At 68.5% G+C, this 18,262-nt stretch overlaps 2 protein-coding genes across 10 annotated transcripts; one reads left to right on the top strand and one right to left on the bottom strand.

Moving 5' to 3' along the window:
• Positions 1–113: 113 nt before the first annotated feature.
• Positions 114–8,766, bottom strand: GIT1 (GIT ArfGAP 1). Of its 4 annotated transcripts, XM_054646882.2 has the most exons (22): positions 8,540–8,764; positions 5,495–5,628; positions 5,301–5,413; positions 5,110–5,215; positions 4,949–5,035; positions 4,709–4,839; positions 4,538–4,632; positions 4,415–4,457; positions 4,208–4,234; positions 3,872–3,920; positions 3,716–3,788; positions 3,004–3,101; positions 2,812–2,923; positions 2,604–2,731; positions 2,373–2,525; positions 2,063–2,290; positions 1,900–1,953; positions 1,540–1,626; positions 1,363–1,436; positions 1,095–1,277; positions 904–967; positions 114–803 (listed from the first exon to the last, which is right to left on the bottom strand). In XM_054646882.2, exons 1-22 carry the CDS (start codon positions 8,589–8,591, stop codon positions 591–593), a joined length of 2,304 nt encoding a protein of 767 aa, XP_054502857.1. In that variant the 5' UTR covers positions 8,592–8,764; the 3' UTR covers positions 114–590. The 4 variants fall into 4 exon arrangements, with proteins under 4 accessions (XP_054502857.1, XP_054502855.1, XP_054502854.1 ...); XM_054646880.2 differs by lacking the exon at positions 1,900–1,953 and having other exon boundaries at positions 8,540–8,765; XM_054646879.2 differs by lacking the exon at positions 4,208–4,234 and having other exon boundaries at positions 8,540–8,765.
• ANKRD13B (ankyrin repeat domain 13B) lies at positions 7,738–18,190 on the top strand. Of its 6 annotated transcripts, none has more exons than XM_077188605.1 (15): positions 9,892–10,573; positions 13,882–14,017; positions 14,284–14,408; positions 14,477–14,522; positions 14,769–14,912; positions 14,993–15,182; positions 15,269–15,335; positions 15,434–15,515; positions 15,584–15,648; positions 15,727–15,857; positions 15,967–16,124; positions 16,201–16,353; positions 16,515–16,675; positions 16,863–16,939; positions 17,030–18,190. In XM_077188605.1, exons 1-15 carry the CDS (start codon positions 10,274–10,276, stop codon positions 17,238–17,240), a joined length of 2,046 nt encoding a protein of 681 aa, XP_077044720.1. In that variant the 5' UTR covers positions 9,892–10,273; the 3' UTR covers positions 17,241–18,190. The 6 variants fall into 6 exon arrangements, with proteins under 6 accessions (XP_077044717.1, XP_054502947.2, XP_077044720.1 ...); XM_077188603.1 differs by having other exon boundaries at positions 16,863–16,943; XM_077188604.1 differs by having other exon boundaries at positions 16,863–16,948.
• Positions 18,191–18,262: the final 72 nt, after the last annotated feature.

Below are 18,262 nucleotides of genomic sequence, written 5' to 3'. Positions count from 1 at the left end.
GACTGGGTGAAACGGGAGGGACACGTGGCCAAGCCCTGCCTGGCGCCGCAGGGGTTGAAGCCCCCGCAGCCACGGACCCTCCACGGGCGCAGGAGCCGGGGGCCGGGCGCCCGTGCAATGCTCACACCTTTATTGATACAAATGTACAAGGACACATCTTACAGTGGGGAGTGCGGCCCCGGCACGGGGCAGGACGCCCGGGGAGGGGTTCGGGACGCCCGGGGAGGGGGGGCCCGCGGGCGCCCCAGTCCAGTGTAATGCCGTGGGTGGCCTCGGGGGTACCGGCCACCCAGAGAGGGGTTTTGTGGGGAGTGGGGGTACAAGGCCACCGCCGCCACGGACAGCTACAGAGGCTATGTACAGGATAAGTTAGGGGTGGGCAGGGGGCTGTACAGGGGGATGCAGGCACCTACCCCGCAGGCTGAGCACCAGCTCCTTGATGGCACAGGGGGCACGAGGAACCCCGCACCTCGGCTCCCCAAAAAGGCCACTTGCAGCCATGCTCGCCCCAGGTGCCGGCTGCTGCCGGAGGGAAGGGAGACATGGAGAGTGAAGGGGCCTGGGGATATGGGGCGGACTCAGGCTGGCGCTCACTGCTTCTTCTCACGAGTGGTGATGGTGACCAGCTGCTTGGCGGCCTTGGCGATGTCGTAGGCACACTGGATGACCTGCTGGGTCAGGAGCTGGTAGTCCACGGTGGCGCCGGGCTCGGGGGGCACAGTCTTGCGGCACTCGCTCTGCAGCCGGTAGGCGCTGGCGTTGAGCAGCCGCAGGGAGCTCCGCACCGTCTCCAGTGCTGGTTTCTGTGGCAGAGCACAGCACCAGCGTCAGATCCTATGCTCAGGGGGCTGACAGTGTCTGGTGGGGACCACAACCATGCCAGGGACAGACAGCTCCTCCTACCTTAGGGAAGAGTGATGCCATCTCTGTCACAGCCGAGTGGATCTTCTCTGAGCAGGGCACGAAGCTGAGGGCAAGGACAAAGGGTGAGCAACATGGAGGACAGCAGCTCCCGACCATGGAGGCTGACAAAGCATGGCCCCACCCCTGCTCTGGGTGTCCAGAAGGACCCTGAGGCTGTGCCCCAGTCCTACCTATCATGCTTGGACTCTTGTGCTGCCCGCAGCAGCTCCTGGATGTTCTTGGTGACCTGCTCAGTTTTGAGGATGACATCCTCTGTGCTGGGCAGGCCAGGGTCCAGCTCCCCGTCCAGCGGGTCCAGCTCGTGGGGGAAATCCTCATCCTTGCTCAGCTCCACATACCGCTTCCCCTCCATGCTGCAGGGACCAACCAACCGCCCTGGGTCAGTATTAGCCCCGTGTCCCCATGTAGCCTGGTGCAGCCCCCAGCCCCACCACTCACCTGATCAGAACCTCACCGGCCTGTGTGTTGTCGTAGTCACTGTCAGCGCCGCTGCCATGCCGGTCCAGCTTGCTCTGGAGAGGAGAGGAGCAGTGTCAAGCCCTGCCCAGCCCCATCCCCACACAGGGTTGGGAGTCTCCCCACCCCAAGGGTTGTTCCCCCTCCCTGATACGTCACCATGTGTCGGGCACCATCAGGCGGGCAGGAGAGCAGTGGGGAGGATGGAGGGAAGGGCACCGAGGAGGCAGATGGACCTTTCCGGATCTGGAGGGGGGGAAAAGAGGGGAAGCCCATGCTGAACAGGGTGCAGAAGGGTGTGGAGCCGACCCCGGTGACGTGCAGGGAAGGACGAGCACAGGGGACACCGCCACCCTGCATGCAGGAACATTCCGCAGCTGCCATCCCTTGGGGAGGTCCTCGGCCTGACCCAGGGGGGTGCAGGGCGGCGGGGGGACAGGACATCCCAAAGGCCACATCCTGGGCAGGCGACAGCCACCATGTCCCATGCAGGAGCCGCCCCCGCTGCGGCCCCCTTACCCGGTACACGCTGGCCGGGATGTGCATGGAGTACAGAGCCTCGTCCTCCACCTCCTGGCGACACACGAAAGGTTACGGCCCCGCGGGGACGGGACCCAGCACCCTGTGGGGCTGGGGGGACTGCTGCACCCCAAAACCCTCCCACCCAGCCCAGCACACTCACGCCGGGGCTGAAGGGCTGCAGCCGGGTCACCAGCTCCTCCACGGGCTGCCCGAAGGGTTTCAGCGCCGAGCCCGGCTCATACATGGAGAAGGCCTGGCGGTCCCGGCGGTGCGGGGGGGCTGTGCCCGGGGGGTGCCCGTGCTCTGGCCGCTCGCTGGGGGCCGGGGTTGGATGTGCAGGACCAGTCTGCTGCCGGATCTGCGTGTTCTCTGCCTGCAACTTGTGGATCTGCAGCCAGGAGAAGGGGGAAGGCATCAGCGAGGAGAGGGGGGTACGCTGAGGAGGGGAATCCTGCTGGCCCCACACCCACCTCGCGCTGCAGCCGGCGCAGCTCATCGCTCAGGCTGTTGTTCACCTTCATCAGCTGCTGCACCTTGGCCTCAGAGGCTGCCAGAGCCTTCTTCACCTCCAGGTACTCCTGCAGCGTGATGGGGCCATCTGACAGGTCGGAGGAGTCCATGCTCTGCAGGGAGAGGAGCTCAGTGCTAGGATCCCAGAGGTGGGGATCTGGGAGGGGGTCCAGGCCGGGGCCCAGGCTCACCCTGGCGCGGTTGTTGCGGGAGGCGTTGCGCAGCAGCTCCTGGTCCGTGTCCTCGTCAGAGGCGACGCTGTCGTAGTCGTGCTGGTCGTCCAGGTCACTCTGGCTCCGCAGCGAGTAGTCGAGGGCGTCTGGGGGAGGGCAGGGGAGGTGCTGAGCACAGGGCAGGGGGGAAGTACTCAGCCCCACCTCGCTGCCCTCCGTGCCTCACCTGTGGGGCTGAGCAGGCTCTTCCCTTGCTGCCGGCGCTTGGCTTCCCCGAGGATGTCGATGAGCAAAGTGGCAAACTCCCTGGCGTTGAACCTGGCCAGTTTTTGCCGGCCCTGGGGGCAGCAGGGGGAAAAAGGGGGTGAGCAGAGGTCTGAGTGCACAGGGGGGTGGCGTGGCCTAGAGGGGGCCTCACCTGGTTGCGCGTGGCTGAGTACTCAGGGTTGACGGGGAGGAAGGGGACGGCGCTGCGCTCTGTCACCAGCGTGCTGTGGTTCTGCGTCGTCAGCCAGACTGCAGGAAGGCACCTGGTGTCAGACCCCGGGGACACAGGGGCTGGACCCCCCCGGACAAGCAGGCTGCAGGGCCCGGAGCCGGCAGGACGCAGGCGCGGGCGCAGGGCCAGCCTGCTGGGGTTGGGAGTGGAGCCTGGCCAGGCTGACGGGAATCGCCTCCCCCAGCCACCCAGCAGGGCTAGGGTCCCCCTATAACCCGCCAATAGGACCCCAGAAATGCTCTTCACCCTTTCAGGCACCAGCTCAGCACCCCCCAGCCGGTGGGAAGATGGTTTGAAATGTCTGTTGGCACCCGCCCCGCCACGGAAATGGGATTGCCCCCACCCTGCCACCCCCCAGACCAGGGGCACCACTGCAGGCTGAGCCCCCATCCCTGGGGGATCCCGACACCCACCTCCGGCAGCACCCCAGCCCTGGCACCCAGCGGCGGCCCCTCGCGCTGAGCAAACCTTCCCGGCCGGAGGAATGAAGAAGGAGGGGCCTGCGGTCCCGGCGGACGCGTCCAGATCGGGGGGAGCGCAGGGCTCAGCCGCGGCCCCGCCGGCTGCTCCTCCCCCGCGCCGCCGCACCCGCCCCGGCCCCGGGGGGCTGCACCCTGCACCCCCCGCTCACCCGCGTCGTTCTCCCGACGGTCCACCTCGTCGTACACGTCCATGGCCAGCTCCTCGAAGAGGCGGTTGCTGAGCTGCAGCAGTACAGGGGACAGTGTCAGGCAGGATGAGAGGGGCAGGCGGGACATCCCCCAGCCCTGCCCTGGCCCCCACTCACCGCCTGCAGCTTCTTCTTGGCTGCCTTGGCCAGTTCAGAGAGGTCCAGGCTGGGGGGTGCAGGGAGGGGGAAAACAAAAAGTGGGGGTTATTCCTGGCCTGTTCACACCAAAACAGTCCCCAGCTGCACCCCACCAAGACAGGGACCCCCCCTCAGGCATTGGGGGCTTCACCAAGCAGGGCTGGCAGGCAGGCACAGGGGGATGAGGTGGCAGGGGGCGGGCGGAACCCCCCTCCCCGAGTGCCCCCCAGGTGCTGGGCTGGGCCGAGCGGCCAGGGCTGCAGGGGGGGCCCATGCCAGCAGCATGGGGGGCCCCCGGAGCCGAGCGGACAATACCTCTGTGCCATGCACTTTGGGCGCACCCTGCGCTCCGGAGAAGGCAGCGGAGGGAAGAACAGGATAAAGGCGGATGTTAAACACGCGGGCACGCCGACCCCCCACCCCCCAGGGACGCTCCAGTGACCGGGGTCCCCCCTCAGCCCAGCGGGGACGCTGGGGGGGACATGGGACAGGGCAGCGGGGCCACGGGCGCCAGGCACTCACCTGTCGGCCATCTGTGGGATGATGTAGTGCCCGTTCTTGTGGTCTGCACAGAGAGAGGGGTGGTGAGCGGGGCCACGGGCTCCCTCCAGGGTACCCCCCTCACCCCAGGACCCCCTCACTCACCCGGCTTCCTGCCGCAGAGGTAGAAGGCCAGCCGGTCGGTCAGCTCGTACTGGCACTCCACCAGCCGCTCCGCCAGCTCGTGCTGGGCTGCCTGCCTGTGGGAGGGCCGGCAGGGGTGATGCCCACCCTAGCTGGGGTGCAGGCAGGGGTGACCCCCTTCCCTGCCCTCACCTGGCATAGTCAATGGGGGTCCGGCCGTTCACATCGGGTGCCCCAGGGTCGGCACCGTAGACCACCAGCAGCTCTGCCTGCAGGATCTGCCCGGCCTTGGCGGCCACGTGCAGTGGTGTGGTGCCCTTCTCCTGCAGGCATGGGCAGCCTCAGCCCTGCAGCCTGCATGCGGCATGAGGCTCCAGGACCCCCCTGGGCCCCACACCCCCTCTGGGGTCCCTGAGCCCCACCAGAGCTCACCGGGTGGAAGAAGTTGGCCTGGGCACCCAGGGAGAGCAGGCGCAGGCAGGTCTCCAGGTTGCCCGTCCGCACGCTCGAGTGCAATTGCTGCAGAGGAGAGAGCTGGTAATGGGGGGATCTGTCCCCACTGCCACAGGGAGGTCCCTGAGCGCCCACCCCACCTTGCTGAGGTCCTTGGCAGTGACGCCATCATCATCCCGGCAGGGCAGCTTGTGGACGAAGGCCAGCATCTGGTACTTGGCACGGATGAACTCCGACTTGGTCGGGCTGGAGGGTGGGCAGTGGGTTTTGGGGTGAGGAGGGGGCTCCCAGCCAGAGCCGACCCCCTCCCCACAGCACAGGGGGCACTTACTGCACTTTGTCCTGGGGGTTTGCCTTCCGGCGCCCGCTCTGCACCTGCGCTGGATCCAGCAGCGAGTGCTCCCAGATGGAGTTGGCCCCGTTGCTCGCCAAGGTGTGCACCATCTGCAGGGGACAGGCAGGGCCCAGTGGGCACGGGGGCTCCCAGTGTGAGTGTCCCCACATTGCAGTGTCCCCAGCACCCACCTGGAGCAGGGTGGCGGGCCAGGGGCTGTGGCGCAGGTGCTTGACGATGGAGATGTGGCGGCCCAGGCTGCGGTGCACGCTGCAGCACTCGTCACAGATGAGCACTCCGCGGTTGATCGACGCCCAGCCAGGGTCTGGGGGTGGCATGGGGGTGTCAGCGGGTGTCCCCTCCCCATGCCGTCCCCTCCTCATGCATCCATCCAGCAGGGGGGATGCGTTGCCACAGCAACCATTTCCCGAGAGATGGAGAGGGGCTCAGCCCATCACCAGGGGAAACCCACAGGTTTCCCATAGCAACCACCAGTCAAAAGGGGGGCAGGGTTTGGCCCCCCACCATCAGGAGGACAGCTGGTGGCAGGGATGATGCCACCACGCTCTCTCATCAGGGGCACTCTGGCTCACTGCGAGGTCACTCACCCCCAGAGCCCCCGGCTGGGTGTTTGGGGGAGTCTTGGATGGGGGTAGTGTGCCCCACAATGGGTGGGCACCCCCAGTCCACGGGCTCCTATGTAGGGTGGTCAGCAGCTCTGCAGCCTCAGCACCCCAGCGCAGCCAGCCCTCAGGACACCCCAGCTCCAGGGCAGGTGCCACGGCCCCCCACGCTGCCGTGCCCCTCCAGCCCCGCCGCTGGCCCCGGCCAGCCGGACTGGAGCCCTTTGTGTCCCCGCCGGGAACAAAGGATCGTTTGAGCAGCCGCGCTGGCCCCGCGCTGGCACCAGCCCCGGCACCCGCGGGGGCACCGCTCCCGGCCAGGCAGCAGCTCCCCACGCCTGCACCCCAAAACAGGTCCTGGGAACGAGGGGTCCGGCTCCGTGGTGTGGCCGTTGAGCTGCAGCTGCTCACAGCAGCACGAGGACAGGATTTGAGGACCCTCGCTGGGTCACAGCCACCTCCCCCCTCCCGGGAAATGCAGCTGGGCACGGGGTGACGATGCTGAATGGCTCCCAGGTGTCCCCTCTGCCGGGCACGACGGGGGAGTCCTGCCACCCTGTGCCCAGCCCCACCCCTCCCCTTGTTTCTGTAGGTCCTACACAAACACCACACTGTCCCACGGCGGGGGCAGCCCCAAGCCCGGGGACACAGGGCCCAGGGAGGTGGCCTCACTGGCCTGCCCGATGGCCCTGAGGGGGACAGCGGCCCCACGACCTCACAGAGGGAGGAAGGCAGGCAGGCAGCCAAGCCTCCCCCACTTCCTTCCTCCCTGCAGGGTCCCGGACCCCTCCACACGCACCCCCCCAGAGCCCTGAGGACCCCGCGTTGGGGGGCACGGCATCCTGCCATGCTGCAGTGCCCCGGGGCCGGGGTGGGGTGGCCGGGGGGAGCGGCGGCCCCCCCAGCCTGGCAGCCCCGCGCACGCAGATGGCAGCGCCTTGGCAGCCGGTGCGGCGGCATCTGTGCCTTCGCACCCGCTGCCCACGGCCACCGCCGAGAACAGGACGCTCCGTGCGGGGGGAGCCGGCCCGCGGCCCCCCCGGGCGGGTGGATCCAGAGTATCCCTGGGGCAACAGCCCCTCCCGCCCTAGGACCGCTGGGATGTGGTGGGATGCGGGCGGGCACTGCAGCAGATCGCGGAGTGCTCGCACAGGGACACTCCAAACCCTGGGGGGATCCTGGAGTCCAAGGGAGCGCGCAGCACCTCAATCCCTGCATCGGGATGTGGGCTGACACCGGGAGCCCCAGCAGTCGGCCCCGCAGCGGCGATGGCAGGGCTGGGGGCAGCCGGCATCCCTGCGTGGGGCCGAGGGAGGCCGGGCAGAGGGACCGGAGCGCCCCACGGGCACCTCCCCATGCAGGGCCAGGCAGCGCATCCCCGGCAGCGACAGCGGGTGCTCCCAGCGCGCTAGGAAACGGCCTCTGGACTTTATAACTCATTTCCTCCCATGGCTGCCAGGCGATAAGAGATTGGAAGAAACTGTTTTCCATTTCCCCTGGCCGCAGCAGGGAGCCCCGGCACCGCCCCGGGAACCCCTGGCCCCCCGCTTGCCCGCCGGCACGGGGGATGCCTGGAGGCAGGGCAGCCTTTCGCCCACGCGTGCCGACAGCTCTCCTGGCAGGATCCGGCCATTGGCACGTGGCCGGAATAATTTCGGCACAGCCTTGGCCCGCGGGCAGCTTTCCGGGGCCGGCTCGGAGCCCCGTTCATTCATTGCCGTGGGGCCACCTGCACTGACTACGGGCAGGTTTGGGGTCCGGCCCTACCGTGGGCAGGGTTTGGGGGGGGGCAAGCCCTCCGCGACGCCCACGGGCGCGTCCCCAGCATGGGGGCTGCGGGCACCGGCACCGCCGGGGATGGGAATGGTCTTGCCCAGGCTCGGCTCTGGCTTGCAGCGCGGCGGCCGCCCGGCTCGCCCGACCGGCACCGCCAAGCCCGGATCCGGCTGGGGTGGGTGCTGGCTGTGGGCTGCAGGACGGTGTCCCCCATCATGCCGTCATTTACAGGGTCACCAGCGCTGCTGGCACCGAGCGGCGCGTCCCGAGGCTGTGCCAGCAGCCCCCGCGCTGGGGTGAGAAAGCCGTGGGTGGTGCCGGGGGGCGTGGGGGCACCCGGGGTGCGCTGGAGCCGCACGGAGGAGGGCGTGCGGGGGTATCGGGGCTGCGTCTCGAGTGTATGAGGGCATTCCAGGAGGCTAAAAGGGGGTGCAGCAAGGGGGTCATGAGTTTCATCACAGCGTTTCACTGGGGGGGCACATCAGAGGGTTCCTGGGGGGCAGGCGGGGGACTCAGTGCGGCTCCCTTGGCTGTGCAGAGTGGGGTGCAGAAATGAATCGCCAGAGCGATCCTGGGGGCGCTCAGGCAGCCGCAAAGGGGTCTCGATGTGGGGCGTACAAGGAGATGCAGAAGGGGTCATGGGGAGCAGTCCGGGCGCGAACACCTCGGGGTCCAGCGGGGGCTGACGGGGGTGCGGGGGACGCGCCGGGGGTGCCGTGGGGCGCACGGGGAGCTCTCGGTGGCGCGGGGGGGAGCGCAGGGCAGGCTCCGGGGGGCAGCCGGAGGCGCGGGGGGGCTGGCGGGGCCGTGCCGGTGCCGATGCGGGGAGGCCCTTACCTGGGGCGCTGCAGTCGGCGCACACCTCTGCCCGCGGCGCCTTCCGGGACATCCTCAGCGGCGAGGCGGGCCCGGGCCCGGGCCTCTGCGCCAGCGTGGGGCGGCGGCGGCGCCCCCGGGCCCGCCGGGGGAGCGGCGGCGGGGAAGGGGAGGGGGGGGGCCGGGCGGCGGGGCGGGGGCAGCGGGGCCCGGGGCGGCGGGGCCGGGGGCTGCCGGCTGCTCCCTGCGCCCGGCGGCTCCGCAGGAAGCGGCGCAGGCCCGGCCCCGGCGGAGGAGGGGCCGCACCGCCCCCGCCCCGCCACCGGCAGCGCTGCCGCGGCCGCCCCGCACCGGCACCGGCACCGCCCCGCACTCGCAGCCGCACCCGAACCCGCACCGGCGCCGGCACCGCCCCGCACCGGGACACGAACCGGGAACGCCCCCACCCCGCACACGGACCCGGACCCGGACCCGCACACGAATTCGGACGGGCACCGGCACAGACCGACACCCCCACTGGGAACGCCCCCGACCCGCACCCGCACCTGCAAACGTCCCCCGGACAGCCCGGACCCGGACCCGGGCACCTCATCTGCTGCTGGGCATCAGCCTTGCCCTTGCTCTGCTCCTGATCCCGGGCATCCCCCAGTGCTGACCCCAGTGCCCGCCCTCGGTGCACTCCCGGTCCCGTTTTCAGCCCAGAGCGCTGTCCTGGTCCTGCTCCCAGCCCTTGTCCTGTTTATCCCGGAGGGGTGGCACTGGTCCCATTCCTATTCCGGGTCCTGTGTAACCTAGTCCCAGCCCAGGGCACCCCCAAATTGCTTCAGTCCTGCCCTGGACACTTGTTCTGGATCCAGTTGCAGTCCTGGGGCAGCCCCAGCCCTCTACCCTATGCCACCTCTAACCCTGTGCACCCCACTCCCGGACACACCCCTCCTCCAGGACACGGGGTCGGGCCACACACCCCTTATTTAGGGTGCTCAGCAGGGGATTTTGGGGTGGGTGAGGAGACTGGGGACTATTTGGGGTCTGCTCCCTACTGCGACCCTTTAGTGCTTGCACCAGAGGGGACACCCCATGGGGGCCCCACAGACAGTGCGGGGCTCAGACCCAGCGGGAGCGGGGCAGGGGGGCCGCATGGTGTCCCCAGCACCGTGGGACAGGCGAGGTGACCTCACCGCGGCTGTGAGGAGGTGGCTCATGACGTCATGGGGCATGGCAGGGGATGGGGGATGCTGTGCGGGGACAGGGGCGGGGGGCAGCGACCACCGCCAGCGCCACGGCTGAGCGGAGAACAACCCCGGGGGGGTTCCCGGCACGGGAGGGCGGGGAGCAGCGGGGAGTGGGGCCGGGAGCGCGGCGCCGGCGGAGGCCGGGGCGGCCGCAGAGGCCCAGCCTTGCATTGTTCTCGGGCGGCAGCCGGAAAACGCGACGCCCGCCCGGGAGAGACGCAGGCGGAAAAGGAAACGGGGCTGGGGGCCCGTGCCTGGTGCTGCGGGGGCGGGAACCGGGGTCCCCCCACGGCCCCACCTGGTCCCCACCTGCCGCCTTCACCCCTGCCCCTCCATATGATCGAGCCCGCTGCCCCGCTGGGGGAGCGGAGGTCAGCTGGGAGGGGGAAGATCAGCCCGGGAAAGGGGGGAATCTGGGGAGGATGCTGATCGCTAAAGGGGTGCCCCTTTGCAGCCCTCCCCGCGGGATCACAGCCGCGGTGATGGGCTGAGCGGTGCGGGGGGGGGGCGAGCAAAGAGGAGGATGAAGACGAGGAAGAAGAAGGGGGCGATGCCGGGCAGGGCAACTACAAGTCCCATGAGGCCGGGCGGTGCGGGGGGGCCGGGGAAGCACCGGGCGGGAGGTGGCGGCCCGCCCCGCCCCGCGCCCCCCCCGCCCCGCGCCGCGCCGCCCCGCGCCGCGCCCGCCGCGCCGCTCCAGCATGCACGGAGGATGCTCGCGTCTTGCTCGGGCAGGAAGGGGCCGGAGGGCAGGTACCCGCTGCATTACCTCGTCTGGCACAACCGCGCCCGTGACCTGGACCGGGAGCTCAGCGCCAAGCAGGTGGGGCGGCGCGGGGACACTCCCGGCACGGCCCGGCCCGGCCCGGCTCCGCTCGGGCTGATGCAATGCTCGGGGCCGGGGTGAGGATGAGGATGGAGATGAGGGGGGTGATTAGGATGGGGTCGCTCTGTGCGCTGGCGGGGCTCTGGGGGTGTGGTGTGTGTCCCCACCTGCACCCCTGGTGTGCGCCGGCTGCCGCCGGGGCTGCCACTCGCGGGTCCCCTGCATCCTCCAGCACACGCAGCCCCGAGCATCCCTCCGCACGTGTCCCCCGCTCCCTGCTAGGCCTCTGCAGACCCCCGGCCCGCACCCCGTTGCTCAGGGTATTGCCACCCCCCTGGGGGTGCAGCATTCAGCTCCCCACTCTCAGGCTGAGCCCCTCTGGGGGCGGGGGGGACAAGAGCCCCGGTGCTGTCGGGGCGCAGCCCCCCAGCCTCACAAGGGCTCTTCTCAGGGTGAGAGGACCCACTTTGTCCCTCAGCCCGGGAACCTCCCAGCCGCCCGGTGATGGAGCAGGGTGTGGGTGCTTCCCCGGCGGGTTCCCAGCCTCCCTCTCCCCCGTGGCGATGCAATTCAGGTAATTAAAACCCAACCCCGAAGACGCAGGAAACCGCAGGCGCTGGAGGGAGGCTTGCGGGGAAGCTGTGCTGAGCATCCCCAGTCCCTCGGCCCGGGTCCTCAAGCCCCAAGGCACTGAGGGCCGTGCTGGATGGACCCTGGTGATGCATGGAACGGGGGTCATTGTGCCGCCAAGCTCCCGCCGGGATGCAGGCGATGGCTCCCGCCACACCCGTCTCCATTGTGGGGTCCAGCCGGAGGCTGCGCCAGCATCGCCCCGGTCTCCCACCCCACGGCCAGTGTTTTTATTTTCCTGCTAATTTGGGGTCAGCCTTCCCAGGAGCTCAGCGCGGCAGAGATCAAAGCTGGGCTCGGCAGACGTGGGGAGGTGGAGGGGCTGCGGGGGGGCTCTGACCCGCTTGCCTGCAGAGAGGCTCCAACCCTCCAGCCTGGGAAGTGCAGGGGCTCTGCCCTGGCCCCCGCTGGCATTTGCTGGGTGAGAGCAAAGCCTGCCATGAGTGCACCCCAGGGGTGCAAGGGGAGGGGGGCATGGGTGCTGCAGGCCAGACTCTGGGGCAGGTGAGGGCTTGGGGGAAGGAGGTGAGGGCCAGCCCAGGCTCCCTGCTCTGTCCAGGGCATCCAGGGACACGGCTCAGCCCTTATCCCTGCCAGAGCATCCCCCGGGTAAGGGGTTGGGGCTGGTGCTGTCTGCAATGCTGGAGGCTGGGTGCCCCCGTGCCCAGGGCTCTGCCCTCCCTCTGCCTTGGTGACCCCACAGGGCAGTGGCTCCATGTGCTGCCCCTCCCCAGTGCAGGTGTTTGGGGTCGGGAAGCACTGGGGCAGTTGAGCATTCTCTCCATGTCCTCCTAAGGGCTCTGTGTCTGTCACCCCCAAATTGTCACCATGGGCTCCCATCCACACTTGCCTCCACAAGGGAGCAAGGGTCAGTGGGTCCCCTTGACAGGGACATCACGAGGATGTGGCAGGCAGTGACATGGAGCCTGTTGTGCCAGGACACCCCTGACCACAGCCTGCCCCCTCAGGCATGACAGGGACCCGGGGCTGCACGGGGACAGCAGTGCCTGGCACCATCTTCCCGCGCTGGCTCATGTCCCCTGATGCTACCCAGGAGCAGGAGCTGGGGTTCTCCAGCCCGGGGACAGCCCCAGTGCAGGGACGTGCTGTGCCACGTGCCCGGCTGGCACAGGAGGAGCGGCTGAGCTGCGGCTCTGCACTGCACTGCTGCCACCCCAAAGCCACCCCTGTCCTCGTCCCCATGGGGCGCCACGGCCCCACGATGGGCAGCACCTGGAGGTCTGTGCTGTGGTCCCCAAGCTGGAGCCAACCCAACACCAGGGCTCAGGACTGAGCTCTTGCTGGCCAAATCTGGGTCACGCCGTGTCCCCTGGGGTGGCTCCAGCACCATGTCCCCAACTGGGGACCCTCATCCTGCCCAGTGCTGGGGCAGGGCTGCAGCTGGGGAGCCCCACTGAGCCTGCTGCCCCCGCCCCCAGCTGGGGGGTGATTGCCTTAATTAGAGCAGTTTCATTAGTGCAATTAAAAAGCAGCAGTCGCCTGGAGAGCATTGGAGTGACACATTGGCTCCCTGAGAACTGGGGGGCTGTTTTGCTCCCGTGGTGGGGGCAGACTGGGGGGTCTCCCTACCTGGTGAGTCCCTGGGGATGAGGGACATGGGAATACACAGCCTGGGCAGGGACAGGAACATCCCTGGGGGCAGCAGCAATGCAGGACATGCCCAGAGCAAGGCAGAGATGCGCTGCAGGTGAGACTGGGCACCAGGGAGCCCATGCTCCACCTCTGCCCATGCCCAAACACCTCTGGCTGCCCACCCCAGCTGGCACCTTTGGCTCCTGCACCCCAGGTTTGCTCTTCTGAGGGTGGCCTCCCCAAAACCAATTGTTCGAGCACTGCCCCACTGCCTCCTGCCCTGGCAGCACCTGAGTGCCCCTCTCTGGGCACTTCTACCCCAGCTGGGTGCTGGGGGCACAGAGGGTGTCCCCTCCTTCCCCGAGCCATGTCCCCAGCTGGGCATGGGTGTGACGCTGCTTCCCACATGGGGAGCAGGGCCCGTGGGTGCCGGGGGTGCCAGCGCACCAGGGATTCCTCAGGGCTGGCTGGGTGCCAGGCTCCGGGTTTGGCACAAACAACGGCAGCCCCAGCGACGGCTCCCCAGGGCCCCGGGGATCCTCGGAGCAGCCGCTCCGCTCCCGCAGCCGCCGCCCCCGGCTCAGGCAGGGGAACACGTGCGCCCGCCGCAGCCCGGCCCTGGCAGAGAGAGGGGGGCTGCCGGCAGCTGCTGCCTGGCAACTGGGCACAGCCCCCTCCAAATCCCAGAGGTGGGGGCTTTTCTGGAGCTTGCAGCTGCGCTGAGATGTGCAGAGCTCCGTGCGCCATGCCAGGGGCATCTGTGCCCCCGCTGCCGTGCTGTGCCCCCGCTGTCGTGCTGTGCCCCTGCTGGTGCCCGCCTGGTGGGTGCAGCCCTGCCTGCCTGGGACCAGGTGTGCTGGGTGCTGGCAGCCACCACCGTGCTCTCCATGCCCTCCCCATGGGTCTGGCAGTGGCAGCAGGGAGAGGCTTTGAGGTGCCTCTCTTGGGGGAGGTCAGGGGTGGGGCTGCTCTCCCAGATGCTGTCAAATGTTGGCTGCTTTCTGTGTCTGGGAGCTGCACATCTGTGGGAGAGCGAGGTCTGGCCACCCCAGTGATCTCAGAGCCTCGTTCCTTCCTGGCAGGCCGACATCGAGCAGCTGGACCCCCGAGGACGCACTCCCCTGCACCTGGCCACCACGCTGGGCCACCTGGAGTGTGCCAGGGTGCTGCTGAAGCATGGCGCCGACGTGGGCAAGGAGAACCGCAGCGGATGGACAGGTGAGCGCGTGGCTGCTGCCCTCCACCCTCCTGCAAGCTGCCCTGGTGCAGACACGGGCATGGAGATGGGCGTGGGCACGAGCATGGACACAGATGTGGACATGGACACGGGCATGGGCACAGGCATGGTAAAGCTTCCCAAGGCACTGCTCACGTGGTGCTCTGTGCCTGTGGCTCCTGTGCAGCGCCCAGCTCTGCAGTGCCATGCTGTGCCATGCTGTGCCATGCTGTGCCACGGCCCTGGGCACTGCCCCTTTGCCCCCCAGTCCTGCAGGAGGCTGTGAGCACCCGTGACCTGGAGCTGGTGCAGCTGGTCCTGCGCTACCGGGACTACCAGAGAGCCATCAAGCGCCTGGCGGGGATCCCTGTGCTGCTGGAGAAGCTGCGCAAGGTACCTCCCTCAGCGGGGCTGTGGGCACCGGCCACGGGCTGCCCCTGACCCCGCCGTGCTCTCCACAGGCCCAGGACTTCTACGTGGAGATGAAGTGGGAGTTCACCAGCTGGGGTGAGCTTGGGCCACAGCGTGGCTGTGGGGGGAGCGGGAATTTCCCAGCAGAGTCCCCCAGCCCCACCATCCATCCCCATCCCCAGGCTGGGGATCACCTGCCCCCTTGCCCCCTGATACCCCAAGCTTGCAGATCTCCATCTTGCCAAGGCATTGTGTTCCCCAGGTGTGTCCCCCACCTTGCTCAGCCCCCTCGGGGATGCAGATGTCCCCATCCCTGGCTGGGCTATTGGCATCTCTCCCCAGTGCCCCTGGTGTCCAAGATCTGCCCCAGTGACACCTACAAGGTGTGGAAGAGTGGCCAGAACCTGCGGGTGGACACCACACTGCTGGGCTTCGACCACATGACCTGGCAGCGGGGCAACCGCAGCTTCGTCTTTCGGGGACAAGGTGAGGTGGCACCGCCATGTCCCTCTCCCTGGGGGGTGACACCCTGGGGACCGTGGTTGTGCTGACCCCATTCCCTGCAGACAGCAGTGCGGTGGTGATGGAGATTGACCACGACAGGCGGGTGGTCTACTCGGAGACGCTGGCCCTGGCCGGCCATGACCAGGAGGTGCTGCTGGCTGCTGTGCAGCCCACCGAGGAGCAGGTGATGGGGCGGCTCACGGCCCCTGTTGTCACCACCCAGCTCGACACCAAGAACATCGCCTTCGAGAGGTGCGCTGGGGTGGCACCGAGCCCACCCCCAGGGTGCTGGCACCCCGGGCTGTCCAAGCAAGTTCATGGTGCCCGTGTCACCCTAGGAACAAGTCCGGGATCCTGGGCTGGAGGAGCGAGAAGACGGAAATGGTGAATGGGTATGAGGCGAAGGTGAGGGGCAGGGAGTTGAGCTGCCCAGGGGGGTTGTAGCTGCCCACTTGATTGTAGCTGTGAGGTGCCCACCTCTGCCATTCCCCCTCCTCGGCCAGGTCTATGGCGCTTCCAACGTGGAGCTGATCACACGGACACGGACTGAGCACCTCTCAGACCAGCACAAGGGCAAGAGCAAAGGTGGAGCCAGCACGGGCTGGGCGGGCAGGGCACCCCCGGCTCTGCCCTCACCCCCTCCTCTCCCACAGGCTGTAAGACCCCACTGCAATCCTTCCTGGGCATCGCTGAGCAGCACGTGGGGCCCAACAATGGGGTGAGTGTCTCAGAGGTGGAGGGGTCTGTCTGCAGTCAGGCCTCCCCTCTCACCCCACGGGGCTGTGCCCCCATGCAGACGCTGATCACGCAGACACTGAGCCACGCCAACCCCACTGCCATCACCCCTGAGGAGTACTTCAACCCCAACTTTGAGCTGGGCAACCGTGACATGGGACGGCCCATGGAGCTCACCACCAAGACACAGAAGTGAGAGGGGGAGCAGCAGGCGGGGACTCCCTGTGTCCCCACCGCCACTGCTGCAGAGCTCGAGGGGGGGACAGGTGGGGGTCCCCAGTCCAACGCCTGTCCCTGGCAGGTTCAAGGCAAAGCTGTGGCTGTGTGAGGACCACCCGCTGTCCCTGTGTGAGCAGGTTGCCCCCATCATCGACCTCATGGCAATAAGCAACGCGCTCTTCGCCAAACTGCGGGACTTCATCACCCTGCGCCTCCCGCCCGGCTTCCCCGTCAAGATTGGTATGGACTGGGCTCTGCTGCTGACCTGGCTGGCACAGCCAGCTTCCCTCCTCGTGTTTTCTCCCTTTTCCTGCAGAAATCCCCATCTTCCATATCCTCAACGCCCGAATAACCTTTGGCAACCTCAACGGGTGTGACGAGCCAGTCAGCTCCCTGCGGCACAGCCCCAGCAGCGAGGCACCCTCGCCCAGCAGCGACTCCTCCAGCGTCAGCAGCTCCAGCTCCCTCAGTATGTGGGGGACACGGTGAGGTGGGATGGGAGGGGGTCGCATTTGGGTCTGGGGGTACAGCTGGTGGGTCACAGCAGGGTAAGGGACACACAAGTGGCGGGGTGGAGTAGGAGGGAGACCCCACGGGTGCCCAGCCAGGCCAGCTCTGCTCTCCCCACAGCCTCATGCCGAGCGTGTGAGATGGACCCGGCACTGTTTGAGGTGCCGCGGGGCTACAGCGTGGTGGGCACCCACCAGGATGCCCTGCGGGAGGATGAGGATGACCTGCTGCAGTTTGCCATCCAGCAGAGCCTGCTGGAAGCGGGCAGTGAGTACGACCAGGTGGGCACTGCCACCCCTTCACCTCCTCCTGGCTGAGAGACCCCGCTGCCCACCCCATCCCGATGCCATCCTCACACATCCCACACCTCTCCATCCCTGCATCCCACGGTGGCGTGTCAGAATTCATGCTGTGGGAGCTGTTTTTTGGGGCTCCACCCTCCAAGCACCCCTCTTTCCCCGGCCACAGGTGACCATTTGGGAAGCACTGACCAACAGCAAGCCGGGCACCCACCCCATGTCTCACGAGGGCCGGCGGGGGGACAGGTTGGTAAGGTCTGGCCAGCCCCCCCGGGGGGAGTGGGTGTGGGGATGCCCTCCCCACAGGGACCCCCCTGAGGCCCTGCTGCCCCCCAGGACTCCCCAGCACACGGCAGCCCCGCGTCCCCCCGTGGCCCCGGCGGCGGGGGCGGGCAGGGCGCCGGGCGCGCTGTTCCCCAGCTACGCGGAGCAGCTGCGCCTGGCCATGGCGCTGTCGGCGCGGGAGCAGGAGGAAGCGGAGCGCCGGACGCGCCAGGAGGAGGAGGATCTGCAGCGCATCCTGCAGCTCTCTCTGACGGAAAAGTGACCCCGCAGCCCCGCTGAGCCCCCTCGCCCACCCCCGTGGGGATGGGGACGTGTCTGGGGACACAGAGGGGGCAGCGGTGTGGGGGGAGCCAGTCCAAGAACTGCGGAGGGCGAATGGGGAATGGGGGAAGCAGGATTTGGCCCTGGGAGAGCGTCCCCAGAGCTGGGGCAATACTGGGGTGAGGTGGGGGCACCCCACAGCAGCACAGCGTTGGGGTGGGTGTTAACCCTGCACCTGGGGTGGCAGGGAGCAGGGAGGGGACCCCACGGACTGTTCCCCTTCTCCAGGACACCCCTACTCCCCCAGCCGCCCACGGGGTGCTGCTCAGCCCCTCACCCCAGGGAGGGTGGAGGGCACATCCTGCCCCGGATGGGTGGGCTGCCAGTCGTGTGGGGTCCCGGGGTGCCCCCAGAGCCAGGGGCCTCAGCCCAGCTCCCTCTTCCCCCCCTGCCCAGGCGCTACCAAGTGCACTTACCCGGGAGCTGCTCTGCCTGCCAGCAGGGGTGGGGGCTCAGCCCTATTGCACCCCACAGCCAGCGCGGGGCTGCACAGCTGCCCCCCATGGCACGGGGACTGCTGGGGCAGCTAAAGGGGTGCCTGTGGAGGGCAGCCCGGTGTCACCCCCCCTTAGCCCTGCTCGCACCCCTCCACCCTGCTCGGATGCCCCCCCTTGGCAGCGCTGCACCCCCCTCGTCCCGGGCACTGACCCTGAGAGAAACCTTACGTCAAATGGTGCTAACCCCGGCCCCCTGCCCCGGCTGCTCCCCCTTTGCACACGGGGGGCCGGGGGCTGCGGGGTGGGGGGGGCTGGGCTCGCTCCCCTGGGACTTTTCATAGCTGGTGCCCCTCCCTCCACCCACCCGTGCACCCCACAGCAACATCTGGGCCAGGGCCGGGGGAGCCCGAGCAGCTCCAACCATGGCCAACACCAATAAATGCTCTTTAATGTTCGTCTCTCTTGGCCTCCCTCTGCCTGGGCCAGGGGGTCACAGGCTGTGGGAGCTGGCAGAGGGGTGCAGGCA

This window comes from Agelaius phoeniceus, chromosome 20 (assembly GCF_051311805.1).
Source record: "Agelaius phoeniceus isolate bAgePho1 chromosome 20, bAgePho1.hap1, whole genome shotgun sequence".
Classification (NCBI taxonomy): Eukaryota; Metazoa; Chordata; class Aves; order Passeriformes; family Icteridae; genus Agelaius; species Agelaius phoeniceus.
This window is presented reverse-complemented; position numbering and strand designations above follow the sequence as displayed.